This window comes from Papaver somniferum, chromosome 4, assembly GCF_003573695.1.
Source record: "Papaver somniferum cultivar HN1 chromosome 4, ASM357369v1, whole genome shotgun sequence".
Classification (NCBI taxonomy): Eukaryota; Viridiplantae; Streptophyta; class Magnoliopsida; order Ranunculales; family Papaveraceae; genus Papaver; species Papaver somniferum.
Window position 1 is genome coordinate 138853514 of NC_039361.1, and position 18538 is coordinate 138872051.

Sequence of the window (18538 nt, forward strand, 5' to 3'; positions counted from 1 at the left end):
TGGCTCGATCTCAAGGTCAACAGAATTCTTTAATGATTGGACAACCGAAGGAAGCTAAAATCCTAAAAGAAGACAAGATGAAGTTTATATAAGAATAAACTCTCCTCATCCAAAATCACAGAGAAAACTGGAACATGGTTCTAACTCCAAGAATGGTACTGCAGCACATCCTAAACAACCGCATGATAAATGTTAATTCTGGCATGGAATTGTTGGGGTTTGGGGAATCCCCCAACAATAAGAGCATTACAATCATTCCTCAGAGGTACTAGTCCCTCCGTTTTATTTCTTTCGGAAACTAAAATGTCAGAAAACATGTTTCTACAAAGACTTAATCAGTTTAGATTTCACAATTGTTCCATATGTGGGAAGAAGTGGTGATTTATGGTTGTTATAGAAGGAGGAAATTCAAATAGAAATTGTCTCAAAGTATTCTAATTTTATTCATGCTGTAGTTAATCATAATAGTTTTGTCCAACCTTGGCACCTGTTCTGCATGTATGACCCTCCAAGTACTTGTAATAGAGCTAGATTCTGGGAAACAATGACTGAGTATGTTCATAATTTTGATGGTTGTAAATGTTTCATAGGATATTTTAATGCTATTTGTTCCAAGAATGAAAAATTTGGTGGTCTGCCAGTGTTGAATTCGAATATAGCATACTTCAATAATTTTATTCAACAGAACCACCTGATTGATCTTGGTTATAAAGGACCGGCTTACACATGGACAAATGGTCGTTGTATGGATAATCTTATTCGACAACGTCTTGATAGAGTTTTAGTCAATCCAGAATGGTGTATATCTTTTTCTTTTGTTGTTGTTATTTATCTTCCAAGATTATCAAGTGATCACGCTCCAATTCTGCTGAATACTTGTAGAAATATCTCCAGATCACCTCTTAACTATAAATTTGAAGCAATGTGGCTTGCCCATCCTGAGTTCCTGGATAAAGTTAGAGAATGTTGGCCTGAAGACGATGATGAGGACATTCAATCCAAATTAAGAAAACTGGGTGATTTTTTAACTGAATGGAGTTGAACAAGAATCGGATCCGTTAAACATAAGATCTCTCTTCTAAAATCCAAATTACTGAGAATTCAATCTTGGAGACCTACGGCTACTAACATCCAAATAGAAAAGCTGGTGATAGCTGAACTAAATGATTATCTCATCATGGAAGCTACATATTGGGATCAGTGTATGAAGCAACAGTGGGCAAAATATGGGGATAGGAATGCAAGACAGTTTCACCTTTCTGTTCAACAAAGAAGAAGGAAAAATACAATCAGTCATCTTTTGGTTGATAATCAAGGTTGGATAACAGACCAGGGAGAAATTTCTCGTATTCTAGTGAATCACTTTCAATCTTTTTTTTTAACAACGGATGATATCTGATCCTCCTCAATGCTCGATTCAATGTGATTCTGTTTTCAATGTGGATAATGAGGCTTTAATTAAGATTCCAACAATGGAGGAAATTCAGGCAGTAATATCAAAAATGGGCTCCTTTACTTCACCGGGTTCAGACGTGTACTCGCCTGTGTTTTATAAAAAATGTGGGCCCACAGTTTGCATTGATGTTTATAAAGTTGTTCAAAAGATATTCGAAACTGCTCATCTTCCGGCACTTCTGAATCATACTAATATTACATTGATTCCGAAAATAAAACATCAGGCATCTCCTTCAAATTTTCGTCAAATTTCTTTGTGTAATGTGTTATACAAGATTGTTACCAAAGTACTCTCTAACAGACTGAAACCATATATGGAGAAGTTTATTTGTTGGTCTCAGAATGCCTTTGTTCCAGGGAGACAGATCTTGGAAAATATCATCATTGCAAAGGAGTTGTTACACTCGATGAATAATTCGAAGGCAACCAATGGTCACTTTGCATTAAAGGTGGATATGGCAAAAGCTTATGATCGTGTTAATTGGAGATTCCTAGGTGATACGCTGAAGATCATGGGAGTTTCGGGTACTGCTTACTCTCTTATTATGGCTTGTGTCTCAACGGATTCCTTCTCTATCAACTTGAATGGTTCTCCTCAAGGGTTCTTTAGAAGTGAAAGAGGTATATGGCAGGGATGTCCACTCTCTCCCACATTGTTTATCATATGCTCCCAGGGATTATCTTTACTTATGATTCAAGCAGAAATTCAGGGTTTATATCAGGGTTACAAACTCAATAGGTGGGCTCCTACAATCACTCATCTAATTTCTGCATATGACTTGTTTTTCTTTGGTGAAAATACAAGAACAAATGTTAGAAATCTGGTGAAGCTGCTGGATGATTATGCAAAGTTATCAGGTCAGATGATCAATTATGATAAATCTTCTATCCACTTTAGTAAAGGAATACCTATATGGATGAGACAAACTACAATTCAAGATATGGGAGTTAGGGAAATGACGGTGGAGGATAAATATCCCGGCATCTACCCACTGAAATCAGACTACCAAATCTCTAGTTTTGATTTTCTTGTTGATAAGCTAATATCAAAACTGCCTGGCCGGAGAATCCATTTTTTTAACTCAGCAAGAAGAACAATTCTCTCAAAATCTACTCTTTCTACAATTCCTTTATATTCCATGGGATATTGCATGTTACTAAAAGGTGTAACATAGGAAATGGGAAGAGTTCAACGTTGCTTTTGGTGGGGGAATTCGCTTGATGAAAGAAAGATGTATTTTATTAACTGGAGCAAAATGGAATTAAGGAAAGAATTTGGAGGTCTTAGTATTAAAAATATGGAGCTAATGAACATCACTCTCATTTGCAAACTTGTATGGAGATTCCTGGAGAATGAGGATGCAATGTGGGTACAATTATTAAGTGCTAAATACCTTCAACACAACTCTTTCTGGACTGTTGACAAGCCTCTAAAATGCACAACAACTTGGAGTAGTATGTTAGAAGTTCGTAATGTTCTTGAAAACAAAGTTTTCTTGCAGATTTCTGATGGTAAGAATGTTCGGATTTGGGATGATCCATGGCTCCACCAAAGTTTAGATCATTTGATATGTAAATCTCCTTCGTTACCCAATAACATTCAAAGAGTTGCATATTTGATAACCCCTGATTCAAGAGATTGGAATATTCCTCTTCTTAATGAATTATTTCCTCCGGAGACAGTTCAGGACATCACATCGATTTACTTAAGTGCGGAGGTGGAATCAAAAGATACTCTAGCTTGGTCTTGTACGCCATCAGGTAAATTCACAACAAAATCCTGTTACCATCTTTTGATTAACAATGCTCCATCCTCTTCGGGTTTAAGTGAATTTCCGTGGAAGAAGTTCTGGTCGTTCTCTTATCTGTCGCCAAAGATTCATATTTTCCTTTAGAAAGTTATGCACAACGGGACTGCAGTTAAATGTAACATCAAAAGATTTGTTTCCAGTGATGAAACTAAATGTACTTTCTCTCAGCAAGATGATTAAACTACTTTCCATCTTCTTATTTCTTGTCAGCGATCAAGACTGGTGTTTGAGTTAGTTGATCTTTAGGAAACTTTTTCTGCTCCGATGACTGACATTCAACAACTAATATCCAGATGGATGGAATTAGATTCAGAAAGTGTTTTCATGAAAAAGGTATGTCTTATATGGAACCTTTGGAAATTAAGGAATGACATAATTTTCTCTCAAGCCAGTTTCTCGGAAAATTTGGTGATTCAAAAAACTATGCAGGGGTAATCGTGAGAGAAGTGATTCTATCCCTGTTACATCGCAAACCTTGGACTGGTCTGCTCCTCAACTTCAATACGTTAAGATTAACGTAGACACTGCCTTTATACCTAACAATGCAGCGGCGGGTGCAATTGCTCGTGATCACACGGGTAAATTCCTTGGATGTGGTTCTAGTACCTTTGTTGCTACTTCGTCTTTATTGGTAGAATCAGTTTATTGTAGGAACTGGCTAAGAAGTTCATGTTTAACAAGATTATTATCGAAGGTAATGTAAACAACGTTGCTTCGGAGATTCTAGGCGAGGTAACATACATTCCTTGGAGTATAAGATCGATGATTTTAGAAATTAGGGATGCCATTCCTTCATTTGATGATGTAAACTTTAATTGTGTTCCTAAGAGTGCGAATAATCTGGCACATATATTGTGTCAGCATGTTATGCATGCCAATGTAAATATGTGGTGCACTGCTAATACTCCTCCTCTTTGTATCCTTTCAAACCTCAATTCTTGAGGTATTTTTAATAAATTGGGATCTGTATAGCCCCTTTCCCCTTCAAAAAAAAAGTATGTATATTTGGTATACCCGCAAACAAAATGGTATCCCAATTAGCAACCTTGGTCATCTTGTTGCTGCGTACCCATCAACCCAAATATGAAAATCTTACCTTGGAACCTCTAAGGAAGTGGAGGCTCACTTACTAAAAATCATTTAAATCTCTTATGAAATTCTCTCATGCCTGATTTAATTTTTCTTTCCGAGACTAAAACAACGATGGAAAAAATGAGTTTGATGTGTAGAGATTTGAATTTTCACGATTTTTATGGAATCCCTTCAATTGGAAGATCTGGGGGTTTGATGATAGCTTGGTCTGCACATGTTAAGTTTGAAGTGTTAAATGTCTTTCATAATATTGTGCATGTTAAGCTAACTATTGATAATAGTTCTGAATGTAACGTGACTTTTCTTTATGGTGCCACTAAGGATGATGGTAAATATGAACAATGGGATTTCATTGTCCATAAACTAGGTAACTATTCTATTCCCTGATTTATAATTGGGGATATGAATTTCATCATGCATCCTACTGACAAAGATGAAAGTAATGATGATATTTCTCTTGACACAAAATTTATTCATAATGCCATACAATCCTTAGGATTAATTGATCTTGGTTTCAAGGGTGATACTTATAATTGGAGTAATAATTGAGTAGGTCCTGAAAATATAAGAGAACGCATTGATAGGGTACTTGCTAATCCTGTATGGCTAGTTCAGTACCCTGACTCTAAGGTGCAACACTTAACAAGAGTGGGATCTGATCACTCTCCACTATTGTTTGATTCTCTGCCTGTTAAAATAAAATGTTACGAACCTTATAGGTACTTCAGGTGTTGGTCTGAACACTCTACCTATGTTGATGTCATAAATTCTTCATGTGCTAGTGCTAGATTACTTTTAAATTATCAAGATAGTTTACTTAGTAAGCTTGATGTAATAAGAGAAAACCTTTGTGAATGGAAAAATGTTGTTTTTGGTAACATTTTTAGGAACATAAAGAAAACTCTTAGAAGTATTGACGTAGAGAGTAAGAAAGTTCCTGATCGAAATGTTATTGATAGGCTAAATGCTTTAAAATGTGAGTTAGAAGATTGGTATAAAATTAGGCAAATCTACTGGCAACAGTTGTCAAGAGATAAATGGATGAAATAATATGATAGAAATACCAAATTTTTCCATGGTCTAGATACTCATAGAAAAAAGGTTAATACCATTCATTCACTAAGAGACCCTTACGGGCTTTGGATTTTGAAAAGGATCAGCTTGACCAGCTTTTGAAAAATCATTTTTCTGGTATGTACTCCTCTCATCAACATTGTATCCATCATCTTTTAAATGATATTATTCCTGAATGTATTTCTATTTCTGATAATGAAAGTTCATTAGCCTTAGCCTCAGAGAAGGAAATTTATAAAACTCTGGCTAACATGAATCCTTGGGGGGCGCCGGGTCCCGATGGTTTGTCCTCCAGGATTCATAAAGCAACATTAGAACCTTTTGGGTGATGATGTCATTTCTCTTGTGCAGAATTTTTTCAGTTCCAGAAAACTTCCTCAAGGTATTAATCATACATACTTAACTTTGATTCCTAAAGTTTCAAAACCAGTTTGCCCGGCAGATTTTAGGCCCATTAGTTTAAGCAACGCAGTATATAAAATCATATCTAAAATTTTAACTAATAGGATAAAACCTTTGCTGAACAAAATGATAAGTCAAAATCAGTCTGCTTTCATCCCAAACAGACAGACTACTGACAATATCATAGTGGCTCATGAAATCTTACATTCCGCGAAGACCAGAGATTGTAAAAATGGAAATTTTGCTTTGAAATTGGATCTGTCAAAGGCTTTTGATAGATTGGAATGGGATTTTGTTATGTTTATGCTTAGAAGTTTTGGTTTCAACGGTCATTTTTGTGATCTTATCTATGAGTGTTTATCAACTGTTAGCTTTTCTGTTATGCTTAATGGGTCATTTGGACCTACTTTTTCTCCTACTAGAGGGATTAGACAAGGGGACCCATTGTCCCCTTATCTGTTTATTATCTGTGTTGAAGGTTTTCCTAGAATTCTAGCAAATTTTGAAGCTACAGGTAAAATTGAGAGTATAAAACCTGCTGCTACTTGCCTACCAATAAATCATTTGCTATTTGCAGATGATTGTTTTTTTTTTTGGGAAGGCTGATTTGGTTCAGGTAAGACATTTGCTCGAGGCTTTAAACATTTTCTGCTCTTCTAGAGGAATCAACTTCCAAAAGTCAGTTATATATTTTCACCCTAAAGTTCATCCTAAACACTGCAGGATCATTGCTAATATCCTAAAGGTTAGAAAAATCTCAAAAGACGATAAATACCTTGGCACACCTTTGTTTTTCAATAGAATTGTATCCCTTAACTTTGAGTATTTACTTGAGAAAACTTACTCTAGGCTCAAAGGTTGGAAATCTAAATTACTTTCTCAAGCAGGTAGAACTATTTTGGTAAACTCTGTCACATCTGCTTTTCCTTCTTTTCAAATGAGCTTCCTTGAATTCCCAGCTAAGACTCTAGAGAAATTGGATAGGTTGCAAAGAGAGTTCTGGTGGAATAAATCTGATCCTAAAAATCGGATTTATTCCAAAAGTTGGAAATCTATTTGCATACCAAAATCCCAGGGAGGTTTAGGTCTTAGGAATCCCAAGTTTTTTAACTTCTCAATATTAACTAAGCTTGCTTGGAGAGTTTTGACTAACCCATCTTCTCTTTGGATTCAGATTTTGAAGAACAAATACTTTAAATCTTCAAACCCACTTTTAAGCTCTAATAGTTCTCATATCTCTTGGATATGGGCTAGTATAAGAAAAGGCATGGAGATCTTAAGAGCTAATTGTATACGAGACTTATCTCTCACCTCTAGCTTAGATATATGGTCTGAAAAGTGGATTCCTGGTATTGAATTTCCTATATATCCCATTGTTATAAAGGCAGAAACACCTACTAGAATAGCCGACCTCGTTACAGATGATGGGAACTGGAATTCTAAAATTTTAAACTTGTATTTTGATCATAATGTTGCGGCTAAAATCCTCACTCTACCAGTTCCAAGTGCAGATGTGGATGAACTTAACTGGATCTACACAAAAGATGGAGTACCGACTGTGAAGTCTGTGTATAAAACACTGACTAAAGACTTAGGTGATTCAAACCCAATTTGGAATAAAATTTGGAATCTAAAATTCCAACCTAGGGTGAAATTATTTCTTTAGAAGCTTTATTCAAATGCTCTTTCTCTTAATAGTAGAAACGCTAAATATACTCATAAGGCCTCACCTTTATGTTATCTTTGCAATACTAATCATGTGGAAGATGCTTTGCATCTGTTTATAAACTGTCCATTTTTTCTTATGCTATTTGGTTTGCTTTTAGCCTAACTCATTTGACTGCATGGTCTACTTTCCTTTCCACTCAGGATCAGATTACAAGTCTTTTTCATAATCATGATGTTGTTTTGACTGAAACAGCTATTGTAATTACCTGGTTTATTTGGAAACACAGGTGCAATGTAGTTTTCAAGAACCAAAAACCAGACCCTTTAAAGCTGGTTAGAGACATCCAATTCCATTTCTCTTACTTTGACAAAAGAAATAAAAAAGAACCTGTCACAACTGAGGATGTTATGTTTCCCAATTTGAATAGTATGCTAAGAAAAAACAAAAAGATTTTTCTAATTGATGCTTCTTTTGATTATCTTACAGGAAGATATGGAATATGATCGATCTTTATGGATGAAGATGGCAACTGTTTGCATGCCAGAGCCACCTTTGGCCTGACAACAAGACCAGAAAAAGCTGAATGCTTAGCTTTGAAGGACACAATTGCTTGGGCTTTGTCTATGAGAGAAACGACAGATGTTTTCTTTGTTGGTGATTGTAAAAGTGTGATCGAATCTTTAAAAGAGTTTAGTCCAAATCTAGGGTGGAGGGAAAGAAGAATCATGAAGGATTGCCAAGCTTTATTTGTTGTTTTAAAAATTGTTTTTCGTATTTTCTTAGGAGAGATTTTATTGGTTTAGTTGATGTTTTAGCAAAAGAAGTTAGAACTTCTCCGGTTTATGTTTTCACTACTTCCAATATGTCACAGGTTGAAAAACTCAATTTCTTTGAGTTTAAAAAACGGCCACCTAGCTCAGTTGGTCATCCTCGTTCCCCAAATGTTCATGCGTTCCAGGAGGTCCCAGGTTCGAGCCCCCAATGACGTAATATTGCAGAAATTAACATGGAAGGTAGAGTTAGTTTGCCCCCTTGGGACACAATCTCACCCCCCATCCCCTTCGGCTCCTTTGGCTAGGTTACCCATGAGGCTCGCTGATAGGCTAGCACAACAACCTGTTCGATTAATATAGTAATATGTCGTTGGAGCTTAGCTTGTTAGGCTTCCAACTAGTTTCATGTAATAATCGTTATCCAATAACATAATAATATTTAAAAAAGTAATAATTTAGTTTGTTTTTTATAAAAAAAAATAAAAATAAAAAAATAAATAAATTAGCACCCTTGGTATATGTACGAATATATTCAATTTTCAAAAGATTTTTCCATTCCAATGTTTGGCATCACACAACACGTGTCTGAAGATACTGTCTAGGCAACTGTTTTTTAATAATTTTCACTTCCTCAAACCCGCCCGTTTCCACCACCACCACCAGAGAGCCTGCAGAGCTAGAAAGGGAGAGAAGAGTTCCGATGGCGGCAGCGAATCTTTATTCAACAGTGAATCTCAAGTTGTCTAACTCATTTCACAAGAATTCTACAAATTTCAGACACAAACCAATTTCATCTCTGTTCGCTGAACCAACCAGAACTGCTTTCGAAAAATCTGAAACGGGGAGAAGAAGAAGAATTTTGAAAGCATCAATATTAGATGAATTTGAGATCGAACGATTAAGTGTTAAAGATTATCTAGAAAGATCAATAGATTTGATAAAACCAGATGGTGGTCCTCCTCGTTGGTTTTCACCTGTAGAGAGTAATAGTAGTGGTGGTGGCGTTAGGTTTGAGGATTCTCCGCTGCTTCTTTATTTACCTGGTGATGTATTGATTAGAAGAACCATTCTACTACTTAATTACAACTAAATATGACCACGTAAAACTAATATTGACTAGTGAGAACTAATTCTGATAACTAATTTTGACTGATCATGATTTTGTATATTTGGAAAATTCTGCAGGTTTAGATGGGGTGGGGTTAGGACTAATAATGCATCATCAGAGATTGGGGAAGTAAGTAATATATAAATCCGAAAAGCACATTGTAAATTCTGTTTGACTTTGTAGTTAAAATCTGAAGTGGTAGTAATATTGACAATGTTCACGGTTTGGGGTCTAATTGCGGACAACAGTTTTGTATTTGATAACTGAGATCATTTCCACTTGGTCTCAATGGCATCTTGTGTTGTTGTGCTAGGGTATTAGCTGGTTTGTGTGATGCTGTCTATAAAACAGAGTTGAATTGTTTTATTTTATGTAATGTCACGAAAATAGGAAAATGGCCATGGGTATTGTTTGTAAGGATAGAAAAGGATTCTTTGATTTTTAGGCATGAAAGAGAATTATGTATGTCTCGTTTTAGACCTGTTGTCTGATTCATGTGTAACATTCAAATGTAGGATGTTTGATGTATGGTGCTTGCATATTCCGGTTATGGATAGGACACCATTTGAAGGTTATTCCTCTCTCTCTTTTTTCGGAACAGCTTTTATATTTGTGGTAGATAATTGAAGCAGTGTGTTGATGGCTTTGTGTGTTGCAGCTGATGTCTAATGATCATTAAAATATCAATGGTTTCAGATCATGTGCAGCTTGTAGAAAGAACAATCAAATCGGAGAACGCAAGTGCACCATATAGACCTATATATCTTGTTGGAGAATCTCTTGGCGGATGTCTTGCACTAGCAGTTGCAGCCCGTAATCCGGATATCGATCTTATGGTAATATTGGCTAATCCAGGTTAGTCAGATTTTGAATCAAATAAAAAGGGTTTATCTATCCATGTGGATCAGATTGATGGGTTTAGCATACTTGGGTCTTGGATATGTAAATTCCATGTCATGTATAGGCATAATGGATTCTTCTGAAATTACTTCTTTTATCGAAAATTGTGGTTATTGGATGCAAACAGCCATTTTCTCATTTGTGATCTGTTGGTGTTGAATGCTTGGCAGCTACATCCTTCAACAAGTCGCCAATGCAGCCTATTTTACCTCTGCTGGAAGTCATACCAGAGCAACTGCACGCCGGCCTACCGTATTTTCTAGGTTTTGTTACAGGTAAAAGTTTCACATTTCTGTGAATATTCTATGTCCCTTGACTCAAAAACCTAATTCGTTAGTTTTAGTTAATATGCGATGCTGTTTTTTAATTTCTAGGAGGGTCCACATGTAGGCATTATCCAGGACTTTTTGGTCAAATAGGTGTAGTTTTAGAAATCCGTACTATCTCTGAGTCTTACATGGTATTGTCGAACAAAGAAAAGGCCGTCTCCTAAGGTATCAGTTGTATGGTAGACAAACTTCGCTTCAAAATTCTAAATTTTGCATGATGTCTTCTAAAATTGACATCTCCAGTTGGAACACTATCTTTTAGGTGATCCCTTCAAGATGGCAATGGCTGTTGTGGAGAAAGGACTTCCTCTTCAACAAGCAGTTGGAGAACTATCAGAAAGTGTTGTTGCAATGTTACCATCCCTTTCTGTGAGACCCACTCCTGATAGTTAATACATTAGATATTTACGTTATCTTTTCTTCATGAACACCATCTAGTAAGAAATATACTGCAAAAGATCCCTATTCCTTAAATACTTCTCTTGATACCTCGTCAGATGCATATTCAACTAGCCTTGACTACTAAAAACCAGCATTCTAAGTGGGCAGTATTTTCATCTTCTTGACATCTCTCCACCATATTAAGGACAATCCATTTCCCGTGTCGTTGTACAAAGACATTCATGTGATATCAGAATCATGTTTGTGTTCATGTCACCAGGGTGCAGTAATTTCATGAGCTAATTGCAGGTTCTTGCTGATATTTTACCTAGAGAATCACTTCTATGGAAGCTCCAAATGCTTAGATCTGCTTCTTCCTTTGCCAACTCTCGTCTTCATGCTGTTAAAGCAGAAGTGCTGGTTCTTGCCAGGTCTGTGCTCAAGAATATCGAAGCCAGATGAATCATTTTAATGATAATACTTCATTTGAATAGGATTTCACATAGTTCAATAATTTAGTTATATTTTTGGCTGATTTTCATTTAGTGGGAAAGATCAGTTGATACCTAGTCAAGAGGAAGCTGAGAGACTTTTTCACATGCTTCCAGCATGCCAAATTCGTAACTTCGCAGAAAGTGGACACACCCTTTTCATGGTATGATATTGTTCTCCATATTGATTGCGCTGTAGCATTATCTTATCTCTAACGTCTTTTAGATATTTGCACATGACTAGGAAGATGGATTTGATTTGGTTACAGTCATTAAGGGTGCTGGTTTCTATCGCCGTACGAAGAAGCTTGATTATGTCTCAGATTTTATGCATCCAAACCAGTCTGAGGTCACAAAAATGTATGATTCATACAGGTAATTCATACTTCAATTTGTAATTGGATACAAAATTTTATCTGCAATATGAAAAAAATAAAATAAATCACACTGACACTTTTTTAGGCAAAAACAAACCTAGTAGGTCATATTTTAAACAGAGTAATTGAGTAGACTAGGTGTTGATTGCTGAATGACTAGCACCATAACCCATTCTTTTTATAGAGGTATATACCTCTATCATATCAAAATTTAATATAAGAGCACACCAGGCAACTTATATTTTGATCGAGTTTAAATGTGATGCTTTATCTCGTCAGTAAAAAAACTATTATCGTGATTCTTAGATGGGTTGATGTGGCCGCTAATCCTGTGATGCTGTCAACATTGGAAAATGGAGAAGTTGTTAAGGGTCTTGGAGGTATTCCCAGTGATGGACCAGTTGTGTATGTTGGCTATCACATGTTACTTGGGTTAGAATTGGGTCCTCTTGTATCCAGATTCTTGGCCGAGAAGAATATTCTGTTGAGAGGGATTGCTCATCCAATGATGTTTGCAAAAATTTGGGAACGAAGTTTACCAGATTCGTCATCGTTCGACGTATACAGGATTATGGGAGGAGTTCCAGTTTCAGCAAATAACTTCTATCGACTCCTCTCTAAGAAATCTCATGTTCTACTCTACCCAGGAGGGGTACGTGAAGCTCTGCACAGAAAGGTAACCTGTCCTTGTGATTATACCTATATTATTCCTCTTCCGCTTACTCTTGATATACGTCCTAGAGTAGCAAGCCGGAAGAAATTGAGATTTATTTTTCCATAACAGTACTTCTTGGCACAAAACTGTACTCCGTGTGATCACTGCATTATTGATGCTTTTACTCTTCTCACATACCCACTAGTCTGTTAGTTATTGATTTGTGAGTTCCTCAACACTTTCAGGGTGAAGCGTACAAGTTATTCTGGCCGTCACAATCTGAATTTGTCAGGATGGCTGCTAACTTTGGGGCAAAAATTGTGCCCTTCGGTGTCGTTGGAGAAGATGATTTATTTGATGTAAGAATATTTTCTTTTCTATTTTTGTCACAAAATGTTCTGCTCCACCATGCATCTTGTACATTATAGTTGCTGGCTAGTAGTAGTCACCCTATTGGATATCAGTTAATCAAACGTTCATTTTGTCAGGTGGTTTTTGATTACGATGACTACATGAAGTTTCCTTGGTCCAAGGCATGGGTTGAAGATCTTAACAATGGACGTGTTAGGAAACTGAGGTAATCTATGAGCTCGGGATATGTTCATAAGATCCCAAAAATCAAAATTTCTGTACTCCTACTTAAAAAGGTTATCTTCCTCTTGAGTTCTTTTCCTCGAAAACAACGTACCTTGATATAAAAAAATTCATTGTTCACAGGAATGAAGCTAAAGGAGAGGTTACAGAAGAAGACCTCCACTTTCCTGGGATACTTCCGAAAATTCCAGGACGATTTTACTTCTTGTTTGGAAAGCTGATTGAAACTGAAGGTACAGATCGATATAATAATCTCCTGCAGAACTTGCTATCCTTGGTTTTGAACAATAACTTGCTATACCTGCGTATATATTTTGTTAAAACCATCTAGTTTTTTCTTTTTCTGAAGCATAAATTATTTAGTCTGATTAAGGAAACTGCTTGGTTTGTGTCTGAAGGGAGAAATGAGGAGCTAAGGGACAAGGAAAAGGCTCATGAGTTGTACTTACATGTCAAATCTGAAGTCGAACGACAAATCGAGTATTTGAAGGATAAAAGAGAAAATGATCCATACAGAACTTTGTTATCCAGGCTAATTTATCAAGCCAGTCATGGATTTACATCCGAAATTCCGACGTTTGAAGTTTGATCACCCACACTCTAATGAAGTTGAGACTGTTCACTAAATCTGTAACATAAAAGCGAGGAGAATCTCTCCATGAAATAAATGGAAATTAGAGTTGCTATCTTAGTGATCATCGTTAGAGTTCATGATCCTTGGATGGGGTTCAGAACTAATATTTATCCATCTATATGCCTCAAATTTTTGATATAATGTGACTTACGGTTCTTTTAAGTCATCCCACAACATGGAATGTAACCATGCCCAAGTCATTTGCAAGTCGTGCAACTCCCGCCTCATCAATAGATTATACAATCTAATATTCAAGTGCCGGAATGAAGTGAGCAAACAGTTTGGATCGAAAAAGATAAGACTGGGATGTTGATAATTAAAAAGATGTTCACCAGATAAAAAGCTTATAATTCAAGTACTAAAGAAACCAAAACAAAAAATAAAAAAATTGGAACTCATGAAAGTAAAGTAAAATTCAAACCGAAGAAGCTGTACTGATGCAATACTAAGTTTTTCCTTCGGCAAAATCATTTTAAAATTAGTAGCACCATCTACTAATATGCTTGAACAGGACCGGGTAAATCATTATGTTACCGCATCTACAAATATATTTTCTTTTACATACAGTGTATCAACCTTATTCGATTTTCGCATCCTTCTTTTCTTGATTTCAACATTTCAAGTAGGCACAACAAAATTCCTAATACTGGAGTGCGCAGATTGGTTAGACATCAAGGTCCAAGAAATAAGGTAAGTTTACGAAGGTGGGTCACCTAGGCAGTCCCACTTATCTGAAGCACTTGGTGTCCTTATCATTAGACTTCTCGCCTCTAACTCCATAGCAATGTAGTCGATATGGTCTATCATTCTGGAGCGATACGAGAAGCAGTATATCGGTGATACGATATACTCCCGATAATATCGACCGATATGAGCCGGTACGAAATTTTTACGATAATCCGGAATTGGTAAATTAGTCGTTTTAGGTAAAGATTAAGGGTATTTTTTCGATAATATCGGCCGATATCTATAATGACTCGTATAATTTTGATTGAAATTGTAATATCCTTTTTTAATTACCATTTTAGGTAGTAAACTTTAAAGTTGTTGAAGTTACTCTCCTGTTTCTAGTTTGAACTTGTTTAACAATCATTTTAGCTAGTGATCTTTAATATTATTAAAGTTACTTTTTTGTGTTTTTGATAAAATTAATGGTATCTATTATATCTTAACAGAAAATGTTTGCTATAAAATTATAATTGTAAAATTTAGAACCAGATATTTCAACGATAATATCCCCGATACAAAGTCGTACCAGTGTATCGGTCCCGTCCGAGATAAACCGATATCCGATATTAACTACGTTGCTCCATAGGAGACCAATTTGCTAAGACATTTAATTGGACTTGGATAAATTCCAGGAATCTGCTACAGTCTCTGTTGAAAAAAATCCCTGATCATGGTTTATATCTGGCCTTAAGAATAGTATGAACTATGAAGATTGCTGAGTAGTCATCGCACATATACCCCCATGACAAGAGTTTTATAGGTCGATACATTTCCAGCTTACCTTGCAGTAACCCATATAAATCGTGGATCTTGGGGACAACAAAAGGCTGATATCACTGCATTTTATATTTTTTTGTACAACCATCCTTGTGGCTGGACTTTCCAGACATTCAGAAATCATGGAAAAACACACAATTCTAAACATCCCGACTTCTTGAGTCATATTGAGTCTATCAGATTTACTAGAAAACCTGACCCTTATAAACTTCAAAACTTTGAGAGAATTTGAAATCTAATATTCTCCCAACCTATGTGAACTATTATAATCTAGAGCTTAAAATTCGCAGTTAACGAAAATATGCATCTTAATAGTATTAAACAAAAACCAAAAGAATAGTACTCTAGTTCTTCTGAATTGGAATAACATGTAAAACTATCCTTTAACCTTAAAACATTACTGAAACTCCACTTAAAAATCTGAAGAAAAAGAATTAGGAACTTGAATACTTGACCTCACAATTTGCTGAAGCCCTCGGAAATATTAGTAACTGCTCCATGATTTCTGTTTTCTTCTTCAAATCTACAAAAGAACCTGAAGTAGTTTCACTTTCAAGAATCAACTTTTCAAGAACTCTGGCATTCCCCAAAATATATTTAACAAAGTTCAGCTCCTCTGGTTGCCCTTCAAACTTTTGAATTTCAATTGACTTGAGGTGTAGCAACAAGCAATGAGGCACTGTATCTAATGCTAAAGCATCCTCATTGTCAATATAAAAAACCTACAACCCCGTGATGTGAGTTCAGTCGGAGATGGAAAAATATATCAGCAACGAGAGCCTAAAATACATAATGATCCAAATTCATAGCATTGCAAAAACAAAGAAGTTTTAACAAGTTTATTGTATTGATACCTCATCAATGACGAGTGTAATCAAATTCGGAGAGAATTGTAGAAATTTGAGTATTGTGCTAACTTGATAGTCCACCATTTCCAAATAGAGCAAACTATCCAGGGTAGGGAAACTTGTGGAGAGAACATTTGCAAACTCAATAACCTAATAACAAGGCATGCAATGCATAAAAAACATCAAGAGACAAGACTACCGGAGACCCAAACCCCAGGTAACCTATTTGAGAAAAGTAAACTAAATTTGGCCACCCTTTTCCCAAGTTATTTCTAGAGCATTATTATTTTGGCAAGGAGGGAATATTTGAAGTAAGGAAACATACATGAAAGGCGCCACATGATAATTTCAGGAGCTGTACATTGGAAAGCTTCACCAAAAAATTAGATAACGGATCCAAGCTGTCGTCATTTGAATAACATAAGCATATACCTGCACCAACTAGGGATGGAAAACTCCCAGTGACAAACTCCACTGGTGCCGAATCGTGGTATCTGATGAACTTTAGATTTGGTGCATCAATCTTAAGCTTGACAAACTCCATTTTACTTGTTGTAGCACCAACTAGGATAAATGACTTCAGTCTAGGAGCTAAAATACTTATGGTGTTTATCCCATCCCAAGCACAATAGTAAAAACTCAATGCTTCAAGTACCGGACAATTTGAAAAGAGCTGTTGAGTAGACATCTCATCCAGAAATATAAAACCCGAAAGCTCAAGGATCTTAACTCTTGGCAAAGAAACAGATTCTGGAAGCTTTAATTCGGCTTCAGTAGTTTCTGGAAGCTCAATGACCAATTTAGTCAGTGAACCACAAGTGAAAAGTTCAGCTGAAACTATGTCAAGTGAGAAATACATGGAAACAATGAGCTCTTCAACATTACACTTTACCACAGTAGTGATCCATTCCTTTGCCCGGTTCTCATCAAAGTATTCATTGTCACAGGTGAGACAGAATTTGTGTATGTATGACATGTTGCGAAGAATCATTAATCTGTCCAAGAAATTCATAAACTTCTCGGTCTCCAAGACAACAGCTTCTTCTTCTTCTTCATCGTCTTCCATAACCGTAGGAGATTTCCATTTACTAAAATCAAGGAAGGGAAAAGATAACCAAAGATTCTTCCATCTTCGAGATAAAACAGCGGTCCGAACCACATTTTTTATGGGAAGAAATGATATCATAAGATGAATGAGGGAATCAGGCAATTCACTAATCCTATCATCTCCCACATCCATTCTGTTGTTATTTATAAATGAAAGTGAAAAAATAGTTAGAATACTGCTAATCAATCATGACCAAACTTACAGATACTAAGATTCAAACAAAGAATATATAAATAAATACCTCAAAGGTTCATCGAGAAGTTGCTTTCTACTTCTTATCATCTCCTTCTCCTTCCGTGTTTTTAAAATTTAAGTAAATTAGATCAATTGAAAATGATGGTGAGAAACCCTAAAAGGCTAAAACTTTAGCTTAGTCGTAAGTTTCGCGGCAGGGTTATTAACTTTAATCCACCGGTTCATCGAGAAGTTGGGTGCGGTTTCAGTTTACGGGTATGGGTTATTAACTTTAGTCACAACCAGTTTGGTTAAGTTAACAACAACTAAAGGGACAACAACGTCATTTAACACCGATTCTCTGCCAACCAGTTTCACTGATTTGACTCTGTCCGTCTATGAAGGAAAAATCAAACATTGTCCTTCTGCCCAGCAAAGTAGAATTTTTTGGATTTCTTTAACGATAGGCCAAAAATAAAATATCCCTGTACGCGTGGAGGCATCCGAGAAACCAAGCTATGGAAATAAGATAAGTCGGAGTGCCGGATCTAATCCACCGGTTCAACTCGGTCCGTCTTAGGGCAATTCCTATGACAATGTGTAAAATCAAATTTCCGTTGAGTCAGGGTGGATGGTCAAATGGTTTTTGCACTGTGGGAAAGAAGTGGGCGGTTGACCGTCAAGCACCAGGACGAAATGTTGCCGCTGCCATTTGAAGGATAATCGCTGACGCGCGTGATTCAACCGCTGGCGTGCGTACGAGAATCGTTGGCGTTTGAACTAAGACCGTCAACAGCTACTTTTAAACAGTTACCGGAACGACTAGTTTCTACCTCCATAAATACAACTCTAGTTTGTTCTCACAAATTCACAACAATCTTTCATCCGATCAATCTTTTATAATTTCAATTATTTTCGATTTTCAACCATGAATCCTGAATTTGATTCTTCTGAGGACGATATGGAGATGGATGAATATGTTGTATGAAGAGGAGGAAGAAATATGCATGGAGTTTTTGTGTCAAATGGATGAAGATGCAATTCAAGATAGAAGAAGGCGAAATTTTATGTTGCAATTACAAACCGAGATCATACCAAAGCCTTTAAAGCCATATGAAGTTACGATTAGAAGATGGACGTGGCGAGATCGACATTTT

The 18538-nt window shown here is 36.3% G+C and overlaps 3 protein-coding genes across 3 annotated transcripts; 2 read left to right on the forward strand and 1 right to left on the reverse strand.

The window, feature by feature from the left end:
• Positions 1-544: 544 nt before the first annotated feature.
• Positions 545-1042, forward strand: LOC113273195. Its single transcript, XM_026522954.1, has one exon. The coding sequence runs from the start codon at positions 545-547 to the stop codon at positions 1040-1042; it is 498 nt and encodes a 165-aa protein (XP_026378739.1).
• A 7883-nt stretch (positions 1043-8925) lies between these two features.
• Positions 8926-13883, forward strand: LOC113362811 (acyltransferase-like protein At1g54570, chloroplastic). Its single transcript, XM_026605306.1, has 14 exons — positions 8926-9319; positions 9462-9513; positions 9900-9955; positions 10081-10239; positions 10455-10559; positions 10876-10982; positions 11304-11425; positions 11541-11649; positions 11730-11860; positions 12169-12538; positions 12763-12876; positions 13006-13094; positions 13235-13344; positions 13510-13883. Exons 1-14 carry the CDS (start codon positions 8977-8979, stop codon positions 13698-13700), a joined length of 2058 nt encoding a protein of 685 aa, XP_026461091.1. The 5' UTR covers positions 8926-8976; the 3' UTR covers positions 13701-13883.
• Positions 13884-15541: 1658 nt separating this feature from the next.
• On the reverse strand, positions 15542-17585 carry LOC113362812 (putative F-box/FBD/LRR-repeat protein At1g78760). The gene is made up of 4 exons (XM_026605307.1): positions 17449-17585; positions 16425-17340; positions 16106-16249; positions 15542-15973 (listed from the first exon to the last, which is right to left on the reverse strand). Exons 1-4 carry the CDS (start codon positions 17487-17489, stop codon positions 15686-15688), a joined length of 1389 nt encoding a protein of 462 aa, XP_026461092.1. The 5' UTR covers positions 17490-17585; the 3' UTR covers positions 15542-15685.
• Positions 17586-18538: the final 953 nt, after the last annotated feature.

Bases quoted from the DNA above. Each gene is read 5' to 3' on its own strand.
- LOC113273195 (XM_026522954.1), top strand. From the start codon at position 545: ATGACTGAGTATGTTCATAATTTTGATGGTTGTAAATGTTTCATAGGA.
- LOC113362812 (XM_026605307.1), bottom strand. From the start codon at position 17,489: ATGATAAGAAGTAGAAAGCAACTTCTCGATGAACCTTTGAG. The intron at 17,341-17,448 runs GTATTTATTTAT...AAATAACAACAG, and splicing joins CTTCTCGATGAACCTTTGAG to AATGGATGTGGGAGATGATA. The intron at 15,974-16,105 runs GTATCAATACAA...ACGGGGTTGTAG, and splicing joins TTACACTCGTCATTGATGAG to GTTTTTTATATTGACAATGA.
- LOC113362811 (XM_026605306.1), top strand. From the start codon at position 8,977: ATGGCGGCAGCGAATCTTTATTCAACAGTGAATCTCAAGTTGTCTAAC. The intron at 9,320-9,461 runs GTGATGTATTGA...AAAATTCTGCAG, and splicing joins GCTGCTTCTTTATTTACCTG to GTTTAGATGGGGTGGGGTTA. The intron at 13,095-13,234 runs GTAATCTATGAG...CATTGTTCACAG, and splicing joins GGACGTGTTAGGAAACTGAG to GAATGAAGCTAAAGGAGAGG.